At 38.4% G+C, this 22,334-nt stretch overlaps 3 protein-coding genes across 4 annotated transcripts; 1 reads left to right on the top strand and 2 right to left on the bottom strand.

Annotated features, from left to right (window-relative positions):
• Positions 1-1,772: 1,772 nt before the first annotated feature.
• Positions 1,773-6,132, bottom strand: mix23 (mitochondrial matrix import factor 23). Its single transcript, XM_061713430.1, has 5 exons — positions 6,064-6,132; positions 3,175-3,300; positions 2,943-3,089; positions 2,804-2,863; positions 1,773-2,072 (listed from the first exon to the last, which is right to left on the bottom strand). The coding sequence occupies exons 1-5, from the start codon at positions 6,112-6,114 to the stop codon at positions 2,022-2,024; spliced, it is 435 nt and encodes a 144-aa protein (XP_061569414.1). The 5' UTR covers positions 6,115-6,132; the 3' UTR covers positions 1,773-2,021.
• A 388-nt stretch (positions 6,133-6,520) lies between these two features.
• On the top strand, positions 6,521-10,391 carry fam162a (family with sequence similarity 162 member A). The gene is made up of 5 exons (XM_061713429.1): positions 6,521-6,646; positions 7,390-7,470; positions 7,831-7,942; positions 9,336-9,444; positions 9,767-10,391. Exons 1-5 carry the CDS (start codon positions 6,604-6,606, stop codon positions 9,881-9,883), a joined length of 462 nt encoding a protein of 153 aa, XP_061569413.1. The 5' UTR covers positions 6,521-6,603; the 3' UTR covers positions 9,884-10,391.
• A 2,105-nt stretch (positions 10,392-12,496) lies between these two features.
• On the bottom strand, positions 12,497-21,066 carry kpna1 (karyopherin alpha 1 (importin alpha 5)). Of its 2 annotated transcripts, XM_061713426.1 has the most exons (15): positions 20,952-21,066; positions 20,174-20,320; positions 19,509-19,642; positions 17,708-17,821; positions 17,498-17,597; positions 17,123-17,217; positions 16,831-16,962; positions 16,567-16,655; positions 16,363-16,462; positions 16,047-16,210; positions 15,674-15,752; positions 15,460-15,585; positions 15,220-15,347; positions 14,829-15,004; positions 12,497-14,457 (listed from the first exon to the last, which is right to left on the bottom strand). In XM_061713426.1, the coding sequence occupies exons 3-15, from the start codon at positions 19,632-19,634 to the stop codon at positions 14,270-14,272; spliced, it is 1,617 nt and encodes a 538-aa protein (XP_061569410.1). In that variant the 5' UTR covers positions 19,635-19,642; positions 20,174-20,320; positions 20,952-21,066; the 3' UTR covers positions 12,497-14,269. The 2 variants fall into 2 exon arrangements, with proteins under 2 accessions (XP_061569410.1, XP_061569411.1); XM_061713427.1 differs by lacking the exon at positions 20,952-21,066 and having other exon boundaries at positions 20,174-20,418.
• Positions 21,067-22,334: the final 1,268 nt, after the last annotated feature.

Below are 22,334 nucleotides of genomic sequence, written 5' to 3' on the forward strand. Positions count from 1 at the left end.
CAGATGTTAGTCCTCCTTGTTCCTTAGAAATGGAGATTGCAACACAGTTTTTCGCAAAAGTCACCTGTTACAATTTCTAACAACAGTCCTGAGACGTCTGTTGTTCATGAGGCGTCGTCTGCTGATCTGAAGGTCTGATGGGGACTTTGTTTCAGCTTCTGGTCTTTCTGACGGTTTGAATCTAACAGGTATTGTTGTCTGGTGTAGGTATCACCTAAGAAAAGCTGAAAACATACAAATGTCACCATACGCATGTGGCAACTTTTGAAAATGTGCCCCTGTTCTGAGCAGAAATAGTTAACATTTTGATATATGTATATATATATGTATATATATGTGTATATATATATATACATATATATACATATATATATATATATATATCAAAACGTAAACTTTATTTATTTATATAGCACCTTTCATAAATAAAATGCAACACAAATACAACATACAGCACGCACGCACGCACGCGCGCACACACACACACAGACACATACACCCCAGGCAACCCCCACCCCCACCCTTGTGATAAAAATGGAGTATATGATATATATATCTAGATAGATAACCCGATCTCAGCTTTTAAATTACATGCACAGTACTTCAGCGTCTAAATGCACAAATCACCACCCATCAGCTTCAATCCACCAATATTCCTCTCTTTTATGCTGAAGCCAACACGATGATCTTTCTGCTCTTTTACTTGTTACCTGATGTTCCCAGAGCAGTGTGTGTGGACAGCACTCACTGTGCTGGAAACCTCCTGTACTCCACTTCAACAGAAGAAAACCCTGTTTGCTATACCCATGAACCACTCAGTTCCACAATGACGGCCTTTTCCAGCTCTGACCAGATGACCGTCAGGCCTTTGCCGATGTCTGGGCCATTGGCCCGGTAGAGATGGGCAGTTCCCAGCCCTTCACACCCTGTGCAGGAAGTTGAGAATGATATCTTTCAGCACTGAGCTCTTAGCCAGCCTTATTGTCATTTTTGCTGTCTATGGCCATAACATTGTAGTCTCTAAAACACACACACAAGTTGAATTTCGATTTCAGAAACAAGGATGTTCATTCTTGGTGTCAATGACTTTTCTCCTCTCTGAAGTTACTGAGAGGTGGCCATCAAATTGATTATTGAAACATAAGTTAATGTGGGTGGACTGAAACACTAAACACAATCAGACACCAGAAAAGCCGTCAGCTATGTTGAGGAGGAGCAGCAGGGAGGCCACGGGAGTCTGCATGACTATGGGTGGACACACAACTGCTTGATGAAACCCTCTCCAACTGAGTCGAGGGGGTTTTCAAATCCTTTATTCAGCATCTACCCGGAGCCACGGAGCCTTGCAAGAAAAAACTCAACACACAATCCTCCTGTGAGCTAAATGTCAGCAAGATAGGTAAAAAGCTCATTTTGGTATGTGTCATCCTAATAAATGCACAAAGATCAGCAAAGGTGGATGTGTCATTACTTTAGCTTGTGTTTTGGTGATGAATCAAAACAGACAAAAATATTTTTGACCTCATGATGGTGGTGGATGGAGGGTTAAGGAATCGGATATCACCCTGAGAGAAACTTTGATACAAAACATCATCATAATCCATGAGAGTTAATGAGATATCTCAAGTTGTGGACCTCTAAACCTTAAGAACTCAATTACAACCAGAAGGAATTAAGTTTGTAGACGCTTTACCACTTCGGTTCATTGTATGCATATAAAAAGCATTAAGTTACTTAACTTCTTTGGTAATGATGTAAACACAGACAAGTCATTTGAAAAGAGTTCACTGTCTTTTAAAAAAACTCCTTTTGTACAATAACTCTCTTTAAGGAAGCACACAAATGTCGCTTACAATGATGGTAATAGAATACAATGATGACATGGAATATGAGTGAGGTGGAGAGGAGGTCCGAGTGGTCTGGATGGGGCAGCTCGCAGTCACGACATGATCTGCAGCTCAGTCTCAGATCCAGTCCGGGTTCAGACTCTGACCATAGCAGCTCCTTTATCAGATGGAGCTTCACTTCACCTTTGGAGGCGTGTAGTGGATTCTGCACCTTTCGTTGAAAACCTGAAGAGAAAACCAATATCAGGCAGTATAGAAGGTAATCCCATTTACATGCCTATTGATGAATATTACAGGACTGTCTCAGAAAATTAGAATATTGTGATTGTCTGTAATGCAATTACAAAAACAAAAATGTCATACATTCTGAATTCATTACAAATCAACTGAAATATTGCAAGCCTTTTATTATTTTAATATTGCTAATCATGGCTAACAGCTTAAAAAACTCAAATATCCTATCTCAAAAAATTAGAATATTCTGGGAATCTTAAAAGGAGCATGAGGCAGGATTGAGGCAGGATTTATGAAAAAGATGAGTATACGTTTTAAATTTTCTAATAATAATGTCAGATGAAGCGTTCCAAACCAAAAAGAATGTTTCCTCTAGTGTATCTCTCCGTTGCCTTGAACAGGCTGTGTGCTGCAAAATGTGCTGCAATTCCGGGCCGGAATTTCCCACGCTGTCCTGCGGATGTGACGTCACATGACGCTGCATGCGCGTTCTCCTGTGCCGGCTTCGCTGTTGGCTGCAGTAACCCCGACGGTCGTCATGGCGCCAATGAGTCTCATTTCTTATTCTTGCCTCAAGCTCCTTTAATCTTAATCTGTAAACTGACTTTTTTTTTTTTTTTTTTTTTTTTTTTTTTTAAAATTGCATTACAGAAAATAAAGAACTTTATCACAATAATTCTAATTCCTGTATGTAATAAATTAATATAATGAGTTGCCGATACCTTCAGACTTCTATCATTAACAACTTCTTCAACATTTAGCTCCGACTGCATCAGCTTTAGCTGGAGACAAAAATAAAAGAAAGTCAAAATAATGTATTGCACATCTAGCCAGACTCCTTGTTGCCGTAACAGCACTTACATTAGTCTGCTCCTTTCGGAGCTGTTTGATTAGTGCCAGGTTTTCGTTGTCCTTTGCCCGTTGCTCGCGCAGCTGCTCCACCACCTGAGATGTTTGAGCTATGCAGGCCTTAATAGCTTTGTCTCTGTTCAGATGAGCCTCCATCATCTGTGGGACACACGAGAGGCGGACATATGGCACCTCCTCCCAACAAAGTTGGACATGTTATTTTTGTTTTGACGGCAACACTCACAGACTCGTAGAGCTGTTTGCAGGTTTGCGTGGCATCCACCTTTCCTGAGAAGGAGACCGTGGGCACAGTGGTGTTCAAGGCATGGACAATACGGTCATCTATGGTGCGCATCACCTTCAGCACCTCCTGAGAAACAGAGTGATACGGCTTAAATTTAACTGACACCATTAGAGAAACATACTTGGTCCTCAAACCTGGATTTTATACAGCTCCACACACAGTAATTATATATATATATATATATATATATATATATATATATATATATATATATATATCAATATTCAGTTGATTTGTAATGAATCCAGAATGTATGACATTTTTGTAATTGCATGACAGAAAATAAAGAACTTCTAATTTTCTGAGACCTTTATATACATACATACCCACACTAAATTAATCAGAAAATGTACTTTATAATTCTCTTCTGTGTTGGTTTTGTTTGAGATGTCCATGAACATAACTCATATATGGAGGTGAGGAGCACTTTTTCCACTAAAAGTGTGCGAAGTCGATAGATGAAACTTCTTGTTATATGCTGCCCCCGTGTGTTAAGAAGTGGTACTGCTACATACAGGAGATTTTAGTGCTTATATCACCTCTTTTTACAGCACGGCTTCTTTTGTTATGAGCAGAACAGCAAAATTGAGGCTCATAGACAGATGAACTGTTTTGCCCCCATGAAGCTTGTGACAATTAATAACAAGTGCAGAAAAAGAACTGAACTGAGTGATTTGTTCAAGTCTCAGGTTGTCTAAAATTAAACATTTTGGAAGCCTGATAAGTTGACAGTGTGAGCAGACTGACAAACTTTACTCCGGTAATGCCCTTTTTCTTTCTTATACAGCAATGATACCCCGATCTCTGTGCTCAAAATCAGAGCGTATGATATCAGTGGAGGTCTAAACACTGATTTCAAATTCAATGTCTAGACACTGATCTTACAGCCAGATCCATGAGTAATAGTATTTCTAATGTAAATTCATAGTTTTGGATCTTTATGCCATCAAAATTGGACTTCAATTTGTTGTTCAGCATTAGATTAAATTTTAAGGGTTTAAATGAAAATAATATATTAAATGTTTCAAAAGTGTAAGAATTATGAGCAAGTTTTATATAGTCCTTGTATTTTCATTGACTCAAAGGTATCATAAATGGTAACACAATTATAATTATTTTGATCATGAAAACTGAAATCCCTCATTTTGGACTTTTTTGTTGAGACTGCTTTTGTACTGATTTGCTGCTTGTTTGTTGATCTTTGTACACTCAGTTTTGAGTCACTTCAAAATAGCTATAATCCATGGCATGAACACCTTCTGAAATGGGTTTAATAAAGCCTTAGAAATTAATCAAATCTTGATTAGTTAATTGGAAAGCAGCAGTAGTTACAAAACGTGTGTAACTGTCCACATATTTATGGGTGTGATTGGACGTGGAGAGTCTCTTATGGGAACTCTTAGGTACCATGCTGCCCTCCTGCAGTCCACAAGTTCTCTGGTCATCGGGTCCTCTATGTCTGGACACTGATCTTACAGTCAGATCCATGAGTTTGGGACAAGTAATAGCATTTCTAATGTAAATTCATAGTTTTGGATCTTTATGCTATCAAATGGGACTTCAATTTAATGTTCAGCTTTATATTTAATTTTAAGGGTTTAAATGAAATAATACAGGACTGTCTCAGAAAATTTGAATATTGTGATAAAGTTCTTTATTTTCTGTAATGCAATTAAAAAAACAAAAATGTCATACATTCTGGATTCATTACAAATCAACTGAAATATTGCAAGCCTTTTATTATTTTAATATTGCTGATTATGGTCTACAGTTTAAGATTAAGATTCCCAGAATATTCTAATTTTTTGAGATAGGATATTTGAGTTTTCTTAAGCTGTAAGCCATGATCAGCAATATTCAGGGTTTATACAGCAATCCTTATGTTAAATTCAATACTAATTTAATACCTTTTTCACTACCTTCAGATTTTTTTTAAAAACTGTCACAACATTAAGTGTTAATCACGGACCTTTTAGCATTAATACAGATTTTGACCTATAGAACACTATACAGAACAGATTTATAGACTCATTGATATTGACCAGATGTTTCACATTTATTTCACTTTGTGAATGACAATAAAATAGACTGCTTAAAATGTAAAAGGTAAAAAATAATACCAATTTAAAAAAAAATACCTCTGACAGGGAATTTAACACTTTTAATGGCCTTAAATTTGGCAATTTTCATTTATAACTTTTTAATACTTTTTAAAACCCTGCAGAAACCCTGAATATTAAAATAATAAAAGGCTTGCAATATTTCAGTTGATTTGTAATGAATCCAGAATGTATGACATTTTTGTAATTGCATTACAGAAAATCACAATGTTCTAATTTTCTGAGACAGTCCTGTATATTAAATGTTTCAAAAGTGTAAGAGTTATGAGCAAATTTTAATATAGTATAGTCCTTGTATTTTCATTGACCAAAAGTATCATAAATGGTTACACAATTATAATTATTTTGATTATGAAACCTGAACTCATTAGAAATTAATCGAATCTTGATTAGTTAATTGGAAAGCAGCAGTAGTTACAAAACATGTGCAACTGGCTACATATTTATGGGTGTGATTGGACATGGAGTGCCTCTTATGGGAACTCTTGGGTACCATGCTGCCCTCCTGCAGACCACAGGTACTCTGATTCTCTGGACCTCTGGTCCAGTCTGGACCCTTGAACTTTGCAGAGTGCACCTAGACGACCACCAGGGTCACCTTAAACACGCAATATCGCGCCGCGCATGTGACCGTCGGGGTGGCAATGGCTCAATTCACCGTAACCCCGTGATCAGCCGGTCTAATCCATTGATTTTTCGAGTAAATTACCTGAAACATGGAGAAGTCCTCACAGTTTAGAGCTCCATCGGGCGCCGCCATGATGGACTGCGGGGTCCTCACCAGCAGCGACCGAGGGCTGTTCATGAGAATGCCTGAATGGAGCGCTTTAAATTTACTCAGATTAAACCTACAAATCCGTGATATTATTACCTATTTTTAACCTGCATTCATTTTAATCATTAGTTCATGATTTAATTCAAACAATTATCAATTTTAACTCTGTTCACACAGTTTTATTACGTAAATGCATTATTGTTGTGAAGAGCTTCACCTAATCGACCACTCTTCCTTTCTTTGTGATGCCAAACCATAATAATAAAAAAAACACAAACATCTAAATGATAAACCAGACAACGGAGGTAAAAACTGCTCAAACGAAAAGCTAAATTTAATAAACTGGCATATTTGTGTGCGGGCATGTGTCACGGCCTCCTAAAAGGCGGGGCCTGTTTGGGGCTGGTTGACTTTGAAGAGGCGACACAAACAAAACACTTTCATGCATTTCAGTCACACTTTCCGCATCAAAACATGACTTTCTTCAGATCTCGCCTTTCCATCGGCAACATTTTAGGTTCGTATGTTTGATTTGAGATTTGAGTCGCTGTCAAGATGAAATAATAAAATGACAACGTCACTTGCTGGCACTTATGTTCAACATTTTTGAAATTATCTGGTGTAAAGTAGTTGCTGTCTCACTTTTATGCACATATTTGAACATTTATGCGATCTGCACCTTTCATATTTATATACACAATACAGTTACATGTGATTTGACACGAACTTTGATTGGGATTACTGCACTGTTTATCTGATAGAGTTATCAGATTGGGGCGTGTGTTGAGGTTTAACTTATAAAACATTTGGCTCACAGCAAACTTCTGACTTTCTCAGTTCTTTGCCATTATTATTTTGTTTATTCAGACTTTGTTAACTTGAAGCACCTTATTATGTAGAACAGACAACTTGCTATGTCACTATATGAAATGATGTATCTTGAATGTTTAGCCAATTGTCAAAATATTAATCAATTGATGCCAAAAGACAATTAAAGAGGCACTATTTTTTTTTCTTTTTACATATCTTTATTGTATCAAGTTAATTATGCATACAAAAATATTTCCAAAATCTGGTCCTCTTACTTGTCCTGACTTGTGTTTGGTATTTGTAACTTCTCTGATTTTTCTTTTACTGCTGTAGAAGTCAAACTGGGAAAGCTTATGATAACATAATGAATGAAAACCAAACAGCTGATTGATTTAAACAATAATCCAGGCTCTAAATTGCACTTTGTATTGTATTGTTATTTCTACACAGGGCAGAGATGTAGAGGGATGTGCAATAAACTGCAGGAGACGAAAACGGAGTCCTCGCCTGCAGCTGCAGCTCCAGCACAAGGTGCTGTTTTGTTTGGCTCAAAAGATAATATAACCCTGCAGAATACTGTTTGATATCAGATAAACCTTTGTGATTACATTCACTGTTGAAGTACAATGTTAATTTGTCATAAAACAACATAAAAGCACAATATGCGAGATCTGCAAGTGAATTTTGGGACGTATCACAGAGCTCTTCAATTAGTTAAGTATGTGAAAGTTTGTTTTTAGTCCCAGCAGACAGAGAGGGACAGGAAGTGTGGGTCACCTTGTGTGGGGTGATGGAGCAGTACACTGATTTGTTCTGAGGATGTGGATGAACTGAATTTAACTTGGTCTGTTTGTTTGTTCATTATTATGTGTACCATCTTCTGTCATACAGCACCACGTCCCTTATTCAAAGTCCCAGGCTACAAACCCAGCGACTTTGACAAGAAGATTTTTCTTTGGTCAGGACGCTTCAAATCCGTAGACCAGATACCAGAGACTGTGTCGTAAGTATCCTTTTCCTGTTTATACCAGACCTCCCAGCACACTGTTGTCCACCCGTACATCACAAGAGCAGAGCCAACTAACTGGATGAGTGGCGGTGTAGTGAGTAGCTGGCCCTCTGGGACAGCTCCAGTTCAAACAAGACATCCGTTTGTGACTGGAAGTAATTACTGTGGCTCCTGACATCAGGGTGGAGATCACATCAGATGGGTTTCTGTGATCAAAGATGTGCATGTCAGCAGTGCTCTCACCTGCTGCACTTACAGAGCAAAGCATCCAAAACAAAGCCAAAAATGAGATGACTGAATTGCTCTTATTATAAATATTGACATATGATGATCTTAGATAAACTGGAATAGCCAGTTATGATAGTGTACTTTGCTCTGATAACGATTCAGGGTTGGAAATTCACTATTTTGTTTTCCTGCCACAGTGGCAGATAGATTTTAAAATCCACAAACCACTTTTACAGGCATCATGTTACATTTGAATGCTCTAATATTCATGCACAGTTGTTTATCCAAATTAGATATTTCATTTCCACAAATAAAAACCAAAGAAACTTGTTTATTTTTTAGGTAAACAATGACTTTTATGCAGAGCACACACAGTGTAAACTGATGTAAGATCAAAAATAATAAGAAAAAAATCCTTTATCTGTCAAAGTAATAGCCATTCGCCATTCGTCTTGTCCTGTGTTCTCCATCGGCCTCATCTTCAGACTCCCAAATACGTTCGTGGTAGACGAAGCAAAAAAAACCAAAAAAAGCCATTATTATTCAATTACAAATCATATTGGCGGCATACTGAACAGGACAGGGTTGTGTCATCACACACAAACCGCATTCACCCGTCAGATAACCTCCAAGTTTAATTTTTTTAAATTTCAGTTTTCACTTCTTTGTCAACCCTACACCTCTTTGGACACCTGCACCACATTATTTCATATAAAGAGGTACCGAAAAACCTTTTTTTGTGTTTAAACTTTAAGTTCATATTACAATAGAAGATTTTGAACGTCACTCTGTTCCCATGGTAACCTAGTGGCCTGTTATTCGTCACGTCAAATTTCCAGGCAAAAGAAACAGACCTGGGATGCAGTCTCCATTGTGAGATGTCAAGCATTCTGTTATTTATTTCATCATTTGTTATTACCTGCCACGTTGGCTGGCAGCATGTGAAAGCTGACCCGCCGCTACATAAAGTATCCAGTGTTTAGCAGGTGGCAGGTGCTTATATCCAACCATGCTGTGTTGTGCAAAGGTAGATGTATATCATTGCTTGACAACACAGAACAAAAAAAACTACATAAAACATCAACAAAAACTGCCGAACACTGATGTCTTCATGACCGCCTCTGTAACCAGTGTGTTTGTACACCTGTCCTTTTAACAGGTTCGAGATGATCGACTCTGCGAGGAACAAAATCAGAGTGAAACTTGCCTATCTGATGATGGGAACCACAATAGGGGCCTGTTTGTTGATGGTGTTTGTTGGCAAACGGGTGAGTGACAACACATCAATGTCTTATCTACATGTATCTTTTTTTTTTCTCCAGCAACTGTTCACAGAGGAAGAACTTTCCAATAATAGCTTACGACAACGTGAAAAGCAGAATTTGAATCTAATTAGGTGGTGTGCTATAAATAAACCTTTGTTTTTGTTATCAACAATCCTCCTAAGAGAAGTAAAACATTTTCATAGACAATTATAAACTCTGTAAACCAGAACTATTAATTATCAAAACTGTACTAATGTTGTGACTCTGTATGCAGTTCAACATTCATATAAGTATTACCTGTATTTATTTCATCCTCTTTTTGCAGGCCGCAGGCAGGAATGAGTCTCTGACGGCTCAAAACATGGAGAAGAAAGCCAGGTGGAGGGAGGAACTCCAGAGAGAGAACGCAAACGCTGCTGCCGTGTCTGCAAAGGCTCAGTGACGGATAAACCCTAATGCAGTTATACATTTCCCAAACACCGGGCACAGTGCCCTCCTTCCTGTTGTATACACCTCAACTTCAGTCCTTTCAGCCACTTGTGCAGTAACTTTTTTAAACTTGATAAAATGTTTTATGAGGTTATACATCAGGCCATAAGTAGGGTGAGAAAAAGTACCAATAAACTTTGTTATTATAACACTTGGGACATCTCACTGGAGGATGGTAATCTGCGGTGAAACGGGAGATTAGGGAGGCAACGGTTTCCATTTTTAATTGGATCTGAGCTAAATTTAAAAGACTTTCTCCTCAGATCTTGATTTGATTTTTTTTTTTCCTGTTGCTTTGTGGAGACATGACAATATTCTTTTATCACTCTTCAGTTGTGGCTGAGACATACATTTTCCTTTATCTCGTCCAGATATTAAAACAATCAGGCTTGTTTATAGCCGCTCTGGAATCTGTGTTTGTACATAGATAGAAATCACTTCAATAAAGTAATGCTTCTTGAGATGCGTCATCTCACTTCATGCTTCTGAATACAGGGTTAACAAAGGAAATGATTTGCTCATATGGATTAACCCGTCTGAGAGGATGTTCATGCAGCTGTTGTAGAAGAGGGGGAAAAAAAAAAGATATGGCACAAGTCTATTTTCATTGGTGGCGAAACCTTTTTTTTTTTGGAACCATGGGAAAATATCGGGGCCTCTTGTAGAGCAAATACTAAGGACATGTTTCAATATGCAAATGAGCTCACAGTTATGTGTTTACATGCCCTCCCTGCTGCGGCTGACTGATAGGAAACATGGCCCCAATGAGAGCGCTGTCAGTTGAAAACACAGCAAGGACCATTAAACCCCTTCAAGAAGATAACCGAACATGGAAAAAAGGTGTTGGCCGTTCCCAGTCAGCTGCGTCGTGAAATCTGGGGCAAGTGGAAACAAAATGGAAACAGACCCAGGAAGATGTCAAAGCAACACGACAGAAAACAGCGATATGCCACTGAAATGGAAAATGGACAACTCAAGAAATGGAAGACAAACGGGGTTGTAATACAAGTCCATGTTTGTGCTGAAAGTGGGTGAAGAGAAGGCATGTGTAAATATTTAACATCTAAAAACAAAAATGGTAACAGTGGGTTAAAGAGCAGCAGGCATGGAGTTGGATTTAAGCCTGCATTGGAACTTATTTGGTGCTGGTCCAATGACCATCTATTGATGAAATGGGCTTGTCGGTAACAATCTAGAGGATTTGGTGTCATCAACTGTAGAGGCACAGTGTGCACTGAAATTTTCTTCTTTCAATATAAAGTAGGTTTAGTGTTGAAGTAATTTTACAGGATAATTTCTTTCCACCAAGCAAAGAACATGAAAACCTTTATTCTGGACCTGAAATGCACCGATCTCAGATGTTTGAGCTCCTGATACCAATTTTGGCCGATTCAAATTTTCTTTCTAACTATAATCAACTGCAAACATGAACTTTAATCAGCAATAAAAGATAGGGAAGCCTGTAGAATGTAAGCTCTATGGGCGTTTTAATAATCTCTTAACCTTTGAGTACATACTGCAGGGCTATTTTTTTAGATCACTCGAGTCATCTGATCGGTACTCAGTAAAACACTTCAACATGTTCCTCAGTGACTATATCGCTTACAATTTAGTTTGTCTCTGTATTCAAAGCTTCTAAGCATATGCATTTACTCTACTAGCCCCCCAAATAAAGATAAGTGTGTTGAAAGAAAAAACCCACATCAGCCAGTATTGACCGATATCAGTTTACGCAACAGTAATGCAGCGTTACTGCAAAATACAATGTCTATTCAGGGATTGATAAAGTACTATTGAATTGTAATTAAGCAGCTAATCTTGGCTGATACCAGTGAGGGTCAATCAGCCGAGAGCACCCAATTCCAATCAAACAATCAACTCCTCCACCTCTAGGAAAGACATCAACTCAAGGACATGGCCGACAAGCAGTGTGGATTTTTTTTTTTTTTATCATAATGGACATTTATGGTAGCAAAAAAAAAAAAAAAGGCAAGCATCCTGCAAAGCTGATCTGTGACATATATATACACACACACACACTATTTGCTATACTATATACAATATTCCTTAAGAAAATACAACAGCTGAGTGAACATCCTCTAAGAATGGTGATCATTTTTTCCTCAGGCGTTTTATTATACAAGCTGCATGAGTAGTAAATTGTTTCCTTCTCAAATGATGAAATATGCTGGTTTTCATTACCTAGGCTTCTTTGATTCAAAAAAATTAGTTCCTCTGGATTTGACTTTGATTTCCCGGAGGCAGTACCAACGGAAGCAGCAGCATCTCAGATCCACTTCAGGAAAGAGCTTTTATAAACAAGTTAGGACAGGAAAAGGTTTTCCTGTATTTATAGAAAAGATTTTGGGCTTTGAACCCCATGACAGGCGATTCCCCGGCAATTTATGGAATTTTCAAAACAATAACTATCTCCTGTCATAAGGTATATTATTGTAGTCATATGACAGTAACATGGTAAATGACCCTCCATAAAGATCTTATTTATGAAGAGTATTTATCATATATACAGACATCAATGAAATTAACTCACTTAACCCTGTAGAAGTTAATGAAACAACTTTTATGCAAATGGCATAACAGGCGACAGATGCACAAACTCAATACAACAAACAGTAATGAACATGTAGAGCTAGACATCTCTTGTTGAGATTTTAACAAAGTAAGAAACATAAAGAGGACTTGGTAAACAAACATTCAGTTGTGCTAACTAAGGTGATCGCAAGAATTTTCAAGTTTTAATCTTGATTTTAATTGAAATTATCTGGAACGATTCTTGGTTGTTTTTTTTTTTTAATATCAGGATTATGGCACCATCAGCTACATGACAGATGCTAACCCCCAAATTTAAAAAGGGAAGGAAAACGGTAGGGGGAAAAAAATTAATCTGGTCTTTGAAAAACAAAAAAAAAAGACCACTTTCAGGCCAAAGAACTGATGCATGTGTTGATTTGGCATGATAAACCTGGAAAATACTACCTGAATGTGTCACGTTTTGGACTGCTCACAGCTAATGAGCCAATTGTCAGAAACAGGTTTTCTTGCTTTGCTGCAACAACATGATTTTTTTTTTTTTTTTTGATTGCGACAAGTGTCTGCGGACAGCTTCAGTCTACAATCTACTGGAGTCCCTTTTTGGGAAGTGTAACCAGCGTACATCTTTCTCATGCCAAGAGTTGACCGTGGATACAGACCACACCTCGTTACGCCTCACTTCCTGAGGAGGGAAGAGCCATGTCATCAACTAATTAAATAGCTAATGTAGAAACTACCGTTGATGAGCAGGCAACAGTTCAGAACTAAAGTGCTGCAAACAAAATGATAAAATGATGTTTATGAAAATAAAAATTCCCGCTGGTTTGCCACTGGACCGAATCCAGAGTTATTCAGTCTATTTTGTCTTGTCCAAGTCCGTCCAATTGTCTCAGTGCGAGGGAAGACTCCAATTCCCATGATTCCACGGGGTTATTCATGTCACACCAAAAGGCAGGAGGCAGTCTAAACTCTTGAGGATGAAGCCTGTGCAGGTGGAACAGTCCCAATACTGGTTAGAGGAATGATACGAGATCCAGGTGGGAATGCAGGCAGCCTGGTTCATCACGGATAAGCTCCACTCCTTCGCAACACAGTCAAGTTTCTAATTAGTCCATCTGTGATTAGAGAGAGAGGAGTTGAAGGAATTCAATCTCCATTTTTGAGTCGTTTAAGTGCCTTTTGTAAAGGTCAATTAAGTCCTGTGACACAGTTGAACATGTGGTCAACATTACGGTCAGTCCAGTGCTTAGGTTAGATCATTCCTCTCCTTGTGTATGGAAGGGGAAAAAAAAACATCTACATTTGTCCGTCTTGCGAGTGATTAATGCTTGACAAGCAATCCAAATACTCCGACAGACTCAAAGAAAGTGCTTGCCATCCTAGAGGAGCAGCAGGGGTTCTTGTTTCGCATGAGCAGAGAAGGAAATCCAAAAACTAAACTAAAAAAATAAAGGGATGATGGTACGATATGTTTACGGGAGACCCTGGGGCCCGCAAAGGTAATATGGGTTTCTGATGCCAAGAAAGTCGGCACAACACAGAATAATGAGTAAAACCTTCACAATCTGGCTGACAAAACTTCAGAAACTGACCCATGTTGGACATAAGCACAATTGTGTGCCTCTGTAATGTTAAGTTTTTATAATAATCATGATAATGATTAAATCCATCTTTCTGACAGCGAGAAGAAGAGGGAGGCCAAGAGTCGTCACCCTGGATGTTGGCTGTGGGCAAAGATTGAGAGAAGTGAGCGTAGGTGAGGATGACGGTGGAGCACAGGGGGACATTATAGCTGGAAACCCTCCATCGGGGCCTCGCACTGCTGGAAGAGGAACTGCTGCTGCTGCAGGTCCACGGCTGGGGCCAGAGACGGGTCCTCGTCCTCGGTGTTGAAGTAGCGCTCAATCAAGTCAAAGGCTTTCTGGTAGATTTCCTGGTTCTCATGCCCCTGCAGGAACTCCAGCTTGTCCAGACCTGAGAGGAAAAGAGCAGAGAGCTGAAATGTTTGGGCTATCATTGTCATTTTTCCAGCCAAAGTGAATTCAACAGTTTGTATACAATAACTTTATCAGCTTGTGACTTTAATGGAGGAAACATTGATCATTTGGCACTTGTTGAGGAAGGTGTGCTTCTTTTATTTTAATAAACAGACTTCATGCTTTTGTTCTGAAATTTGAACAACATAAAACTGCATTATTTGCTGGTAGTTATTCCACAACCGCATGGAAAAAATAATTATTTGAGAATGGTTTTGATTTAATGTCCTCATCTGGTGTTTAAGTACAATTACTATTCTCCTTCCACTGCAAAGAAATGTAACTGTTTTAACTGTGTAAAGCACTCACCATAGGCCTCTTCGAGGAGAGCACAGTAAGGGTTAATGCCTCCTCCCCGTTTGGCTTCCAGTTCTCCCAGTCGCAAGATGTTCTCTAAACCATTTAGAGCCACCTGAACTATTTTGGAATCCATGAGTGTGAGCAGGTCACACAGGGGTTTTATGCAGCCCATTTCCACTAGGTTTCTGCAAAAGGTGGTAAATATGCATAAAAAACATATATATTACACAATGTATACAAAAGATCGGTAAACAAAACAACAATACTGACTCGAAAGCTTCAACTACACTTGGAATCTTTTCCACAGCTGATGAAAGGTGTGTAAGCAACTACCGAGATGGATACCATTTATAACTGATAGTCAACACATGCAGTATGATTAGTTGCATCAATATCCTACCTAATCTGCTCTGCAGAGCCCCCAGATGTTGCATTGGTTATGGCCCAAGCCGCTTCCTTTCTTGTGCGAAACTCCGCTACTTGCAAGATATTAATGAGAGGAGGAAGCAGACCGGCATCTATCACCATCTGTAAACAGAGGCAATAACTTTTTAAGTACATTAGGGAGACTAGGATCCTCAACGTTTCAATTTCTGTGAAGAAAATAAAAGCCACCACTGTTCAGTATACACAAACACACCTGTATTTGTGCTCGATTCCCTGCTGTGATGTTGGAGATCGTCCAACAGGCTTCCTTCTTGATGGATTCCTTTGGGCTGCTTAGGAGGTGAAGTAGAGACTGCAGCGCTGAACAGTTCAGAATCACCTGGAAAGACACAAATCACAAAAGATTTCATAGCATTCCAATGTCTTTTGCAGATATTGTACATCAGTGTTTGTTGCTTAGTATTTACCTGTGTCTGCAGATCATCTCCAGTGACTATGTTTCCAACAGCCCGGAGTGCAGGGGATACCACCTTATAATCAGAATGCCTAAAGGAAAGCAGAAGTCTCAGGTTGTTTCCACCAGACTGATGCAGCTAGAAAAGCTCTGGTCAAACTTGAATACAGAGAATGAATTATACAACACATATGTTGTTGATCATCCTAATATGGTTGACAGAAATGGTGCAAATGCAAGATTCATTTACTGCCTCAGTGAATTACAGCAACTGGTTGTTACTAGTTACCCATTTTCTGCTATTAAATAGGGACTTGCAAGTTTATCCAACAACAGCAATTATAATAATCTCTTAACATTTTAAGTGTATGTGTTTAAGGTCTCACATCAGCAGTTCCACCAGCCTACGACAGACTCCTGAGTCAATAACAGCCTGGATTTTGTCATTAGGGCCATCAGATAGGTAGGACAGAGCCCAGCATGCATCAGCCAAGATGTCTGTGTCATTGACAAACAGCAGCCAAGACAGCACACTGAGACAAGGGGACACCTGGAAAAAAAAAAAAAAACAATGGGACAAAGTTAAATAGAGGGGGAGAACACAGTTGTGGGGTTGTGACCTTGAAAAAGAAAATATCCCATCCACTGGCAATGTATGAGATGTGCAGTTGCAGAGGCAATAATTTCCTCTTAATAAATTACCTTAGAGAAGTCTGGAGGTGGATTCTTTCCTCTGCAAAGGTTTGAGAGAGCCCACACTGCATTTCTCATCATTGTTAGACGATTTTGTTTAGCCAACAACCTGGAAGAGGAATTTTACTAAGTAAAACTGTAAAGGTGCTCTATAATTCAAAATAGAACACAAGTGTTTAGTTGAATATATAGTAAGATTGGGCTGGTACTTACTGCACCAAGGATGGCAGAATGTTGCAGTCAATGACAAAGTCTCTGCATTCAGTGCTGTCACCTGCTATGTTTCCTAAGGCCCACACCGCCTGAGGGGTAAAATAGCAAAGTTAGACAATTAAACAAGGGCCAATATATACCTTTCAACTATAAGAATTTAATATGACAAACTTTTACTCAACCTTACGGATGGGTATTTAGAAAACAATTAGACAAATAGATCAATGGGGATGTTGACAAGGAAAGTCTGGAAATCCATCTAACCTGTTCCTGCACGTCTTCAAAATCTGAACTGAGCATCTCTATGAATATGGGCACAGCTCCTGCCTGGATTACAACCCGTGTCTGGTGGGATGTACCTGAAGCAATGTTGGTCAACACCCATGCAGCCTCGAACTAAAACAACATACAAAATACATAGACATTTTACAACAGGTGCAGCATTTGAAATATCGTCAGAAGAGAATGAGAACACAAAAATTACAAAACAAAAAAAAAAGAAGGTTGCAACATATTTCCTGAAGTTACTTTGTTTAGTTTAATTATTAAAGTGTACCTGCAATGTGCAGTTTTCTCTTCTCTTCAGGAACTCAACAAAACGCTCCACCACCCCTGGAGTAGCAATAACTTCATCAATAGGTGGGTTGGGCTCTGTGTAAGACAAGTGGGAGAAAGCCACATAACGAAATGAAACATTAGGATAGTAATTATTTTAATTCATGTTAAAAGGCACAACTGAATGCTGATAATTCAGAGATGCTACATTTGATGATAACAAACTTATCACCAATTTCTGAAATGCATACAGTAAAAAATAAATAAATAAACTATTAGAATGAAACAATGTATCATTTGTCATGGAGATCATCCAGTACGTTTTCTGTCATGAATTGTATTTATAGGAAATAAAATAGAGCTAGGTAAGCTTTACCTTTAGAAAGAAGTTTCCTAAAGCGCTGAGTGCCTATTAGCTGCTGCTCAGGAGAGCTGGAGAAGATCATCTGAATCATATCTTCAGAAATCACCCCACCCTGCACAGCAAAGTGATAAGAAATGCTGTTACATCTGATTTCATACCTGAAGCAAATGATGGGATTGCATATTGACTGAAAGCGGGATTCTTTAATGAAAGCTTTCATACCACCGAGGGGTCCATGTTGTTAGCCTGGGATTCCAGGTAACCACTATCTGCCATTCCATCATCCTCCAGGGCGCCATCATCCTCCACGGTGGCCACATTTCTTCTTTTAAAAAGCTAAAACAGGAGAGTCTCTTAATACATTTGAAATATAAGACTCATGACATTTAAAACAATACAAAACAAAAGTGCTGGACAGGCAAATGAAAGACAACACACCATAAGGCACAGGGCACATAAATAAAACAATCATGATAAGTTAAGTGAATAAAAAGGATAAAATAGAAGATAAAAGAATAAAATACTAATAAAAGGATAAAATAAGCACAACTGTCTTGCTAGGTGTTAAAAGCCAAGGAGAAAAGGTGGGTTTTAAGAAGAGATTTAAAAACAGACAGAGAGGAGGCCTGTTTTATTTGCTGAGGCAGGTTGTTCCAAAGTTTTGGAGCTGCAACAGCGAATGGCGAACAAATGGGAGAGTACTACAGAGCTGTTGCTCTGATAAACTCTCATCACTCATAGAGTCTCAGAGTTATCAACCACTGTGCAATAATAATAACTACAATCATATCAAAAAAAATAAAAAATAAATCCCTGTTTGGCATGTTCATACTTGGCCAATAAAGCTTATTCTGTATTGTGTTTGGGAATGTGATAAAATTAAAAGATTCTGGAGGGAGGTGATTATTAAAACTGTGCTTATTCTGTCCTGCATGAATATCCCACTGGAGCCTACCTTGTTATTGCTGCATTTATATCCAAAAGATCTTAATTTGAAACCCCAAGAACATAAATTTATTGATTTCGCTATATTGCAGGCAAAAAAGATCATCGCTCTCAATTGGAAGAAAACGGATGCTCCTACAATTGGTGCGTGGATCAAGGCAATGGCACAATGTAGGTCAATGGAGAAAATAACTTATACACTAAAAAATAAACTTGGGATGTATGAAGAAATCTGGAAACGATTTGATCAATTTATTAAAAAAGGAGACATAGAGGCGCTTTTATGTCACCTGCTCTCAGTAGCCAACAGACAATAATATGTGCAATAACTTAAGATGTGCAATATCTGCCAATCTACCTCAAAACACTCCACCTGCTTTTCTGCACTGTTTAACTGTATATACTGTTCATATCCTGTTTATACATATTTTATACGTATCTTTTTACCCCTCCCCTATATGTGTGTACTGCTGTCAACAAATAAGTTTCCCCACTGAGGGAGAAAATAAAGGATATTCTATTCTATTCTTCTATTCTATTCTATTCTTCTACGGGAGGACAATGCAGGGCAGGATACCTAAGAAGGAATCTGGCGGATGACAGGAAAAGGGTAATTTTTTGATTATTTTGTTTAGGTTATGTATATCTTTAATTTCCTAGAGGTACCACTGGACTGTGTTGTTATTTGGTACTGTTATTAGGTACCAACTTTGGATTGTATAACAAGAAATATGTAAAGAGAGAAGGGATGTGGGATGGGATGGGCAGGGGGGGTTAAAACTGTTAAGTCAGAACTAGATGTGAAATGTCCTTTATTATAATATTCTGTTTGTAAATGAAAAAACAATAAAGATATTGTTAAAAAAAAAAAAAAAATAAAGCTTATTCTTATTCTTACATGTGTACATCTGCAATACTACTACAGACGGTTAACATGTTAAACTTTAAACTTCATGACAGTGCGATTAGAAAAACAGCAATTAGGGCACTTACACCTCACAACACCTGTTACTTCCATCATATCAAGACCATCACAGGTTTGGAAACAAAAAAATAACTTCTTGCAAGATTGACTTACTTGTTCATCCTTCTTCTGTTTCCGGAGCTGCAGCCCTTCCTCTTCCCTCCTTCTCCTCATCTCGTCTGTGTTGAGAGACTTGTTCTTGTAGCTCTTGAGTCGTGCATTGTCCTTGCTCTGACTCATTGTGCAGCCTGAGGAGATGCAGAACAAGACATCAGAGTCCACATCTGGGGTGAATATGATGTTCAGCCATTGTAACTACACTTGGAGCACACAGTTCCCCCTCCACTGCTGTAAAGTACGAGGCTCCTGTAAAGCTTGAGAGGACGGTCACCTGCAACAACACTGTTAGTAACTCCAGCTGTGTTTAACTCTCATTTCTCTCTAAGAGGAAACCAGGGCGTTAGCTTTCTGCGTTGCATACTGCACAATAACCAATGATTGCTGTGATCATATGACAAACACAGTCAGGTTTTCTGACACATTCTCCAACTGTAAAACGCCACCGAGCAGCACCAAGTAAAAGCAGCGGACGTTCACATTGATCAGCCTGCTAATGTCATGTTAGCCTGAGGCTAACGGCTTAGCTTAGCTCGACACCAGCGCAGACGACAACCCCGAGTCTCTCAAAGCCGCCTCACTTCAATAATCAAACTATCGTATTCTGGTAAAGCGTTTTCAAATAAAAACATTTCAAATGAGCACATTTTCCAGCCCCTGACCTGTCAGATTGGGTTTTATAATCCCCTTATTCGGTAGGCCACCGCTTCTGCTGCTGTCGCCGGTATACTTTTGCGCATGCGCAGTGTCGAACGCAACGAAGCTGCTTGCGCGCTTCTTAAGCCCCGCCCACTGGGAGTCTTTGTTTCCTGAAAAAACAAAACAACATGCGTATGTTCTGGGAATCCCTTACACAATCAGTCCTGGACAAAAAATTTGATTTAAGCAGTAGTTTATACATTTATTAAATGACACATATAATTTACAACTAGATAACGGAATGCGGGATATTAATTTTGATCACTTACTTTGCAAAGAAATGTATACTTTTATTTTTGAAGAACGATTCTCCTCCATCTTATAAGACTTTTGTAGATCAACTTACAGCTTTTCTACCATTAGAAAAACTAACCTTGGAAACTTGGAACTCCATTGTCCGCTGATTGCTGTTTTATTGCTGTCATTTACTTTATGTATCTTATGTATCTGTAGGTATTTTAGTTTTGATGACCCTATTGTTACTTACTGATGTTATGTTCCATATTTTTATTCACTCACTTTTTTTCCCAGTTTATTTATTTTTATTTATTAATTTTTTGTTTTTGTGCTTTTTTTTTGGTGTGTGTGTGTGGGTTGGGGGGGGTAGGACGGAGTAGGCATGCGTGCACAAAAGAAGACCTACCGTCATCTGATTGCCTTTCTTTTGTGAAATAAAAAGATTAAAATAAATAAATAAATAAATAAAAACATTTCAAATGAGCACATTTTCAAACCCCTGACCTGTCAGATTGGGTTTTATATTATTCGGTAGGAACCGCTTCTGCTGCCGTCGCCGGTATACTACTGCGCATGCGCAGTGTTGGACGCACCGAAGCTGCTTGCGCGCATCTTATGCCCCGCCCACTGGGAGTCTTTGTTTCCTAAAAAAAAAATACAACAAAACATAAAAAGAGTAGAAAAAAAAATCAAGCACAAGATAAATACATAAATGAATTAAACCAACTCCTGGTTTTAAAGAAACAACAGGTTTTAATCGGTCATTGATAGAGTTGTAGCTTTTATTTTGAGCCAAGGCGAGGCGCGTGTATGGGGACAGGATAAAAGCATTCTTCAAACTTCAGCGCAACCTTTTAACATAAAAAAAAAGAAAAAAAAGGTCAATCGCTATTTTCAACAGTGCAGGTGTGAGTTTAAAATGCGATAGCTATTGCTTGGTTTTGAAGTGGATCACAGTACAGACGCTCCGGCGCCAGCGGCCATCAGATGGCCTGAGCATCAGCACACGCACATATACAGATAATCATCTCCACACTTGGGCTATTTTTGAACCTGAAGCCGTGAGGCAGCAATAAAAAACAAACAAGAAATGTTCAACACAATAGGCTGAGCCTAAAATCTGGAATAATCACTGTGCCAAAAATAACGCAATTTCATTTTTGATAATCTTATTTGCGTTTTGAAACAGCAGCAGATTAAATCTTAGATATTTTCACTGTAGTCAACTGGACATTAAAAAGTGAATATAGAAAAGAAAAAAAACTGACACTCTCATTTTGTACACTGAGTGGGATCTGCCTGTTTAATAGGAAGGAAAGGATCATGGGATCTATACTAATACTATGGGACCCACACAATTCCACCTCTTTTTAGACCATACTCATTAAACCCACTTCTCTACCTCATGGGCCCAAATATTTGACCAACATGCCTTTTGCTCATTTTAACCCAACAGGTGCATCTCATTTCTTTTATTAATATAATATTTTTCCAGTTGAGAATTATTCACAGTTTACACTATTTTACCATAATATTAATTTTGACAGATGATGAAATGAAATACAGACACAATATAAACTTTGATTAATTTATAAAAACATAACCAGCTTTTAATCTGTGTTACATTTGGACAATTAGATTTGTGCACTAATGCAGGTTTGAGTAATTTTGTGGGTGTGTGCATGTGTGTCATAAGGTCAGCTATAGTGTCAATCATTTGTAGAAGACCATTTGTGTTGTTTGAAAATTAAAAAAAAAAAAAAAAAAAAAAAAAAATGATGCACTCCTGACCCGTCTGACCGTCTCATCTGGAGCAAAACAGGTGCACAGTCTGCACACTTAGTATTTGATGTGCCATTATTATTTCCTTATAGTGATATAATTCAC

This window comes from Cololabis saira, chromosome 22 (assembly GCF_033807715.1).
Source record: "Cololabis saira isolate AMF1-May2022 chromosome 22, fColSai1.1, whole genome shotgun sequence".
NCBI classification, from domain to species: Eukaryota; Metazoa; Chordata; class Actinopteri; order Beloniformes; family Belonidae; genus Cololabis; species Cololabis saira.

Excerpts from the sequence above, each read along its gene's own strand:
- kpna1 (XM_061713426.1), bottom strand. The coding sequence starts at position 19,634 with ATGAGTCAGAGCAAGGACAATGCACGACTCAAGAGCTACAAGAACAAG. Across the intron at positions 17,822-19,508 it reads AACAGAAGAAGGATGAACAA|CTTTTTAAAAGAAGAAATGT; the intron begins GTAAGTCAATCT and ends CTCCTGTTTTAG. Across the intron at positions 14,458-14,828 it reads TCTCCTCGAAGAGGCCTATG|GTCTGGACAAGCTGGAGTTC; the intron begins GTGAGTGCTTTA and ends TTTTCCTCTCAG.
- mix23 (XM_061713430.1), bottom strand. The coding sequence starts at position 6,114 with ATGGCGGCGCCCGATGGAGCTCTAAACTGTGAGGACTTCTCCATGTTT. Across the intron at positions 2,864-2,942 it reads TCCGAAAGGAGCAGACTAAT|CTAAAGCTGATGCAGTCGGA; the intron begins GTAAGTGCTGTT and ends TTTTGTCTCCAG. Across the intron at positions 2,073-2,803 it reads TTAATGATAGAAGTCTGAAG|GTTTTCAACGAAAGGTGCAG; the intron begins GTATCGGCAACT and ends TTTTCTCTTCAG.
- fam162a (XM_061713429.1), top strand. The coding sequence starts at position 6,604 with ATGACTTTCTTCAGATCTCGCCTTTCCATCGGCAACATTTTAG. Across the intron at positions 7,471-7,830 it reads AGCTGCAGCTCCAGCACAAG|CACCACGTCCCTTATTCAAA; the intron begins GTGCTGTTTTGT and ends TCTGTCATACAG. Across the intron at positions 9,445-9,766 it reads TGGTGTTTGTTGGCAAACGG|GCCGCAGGCAGGAATGAGTC; the intron begins GTGAGTGACAAC and ends CTCTTTTTGCAG.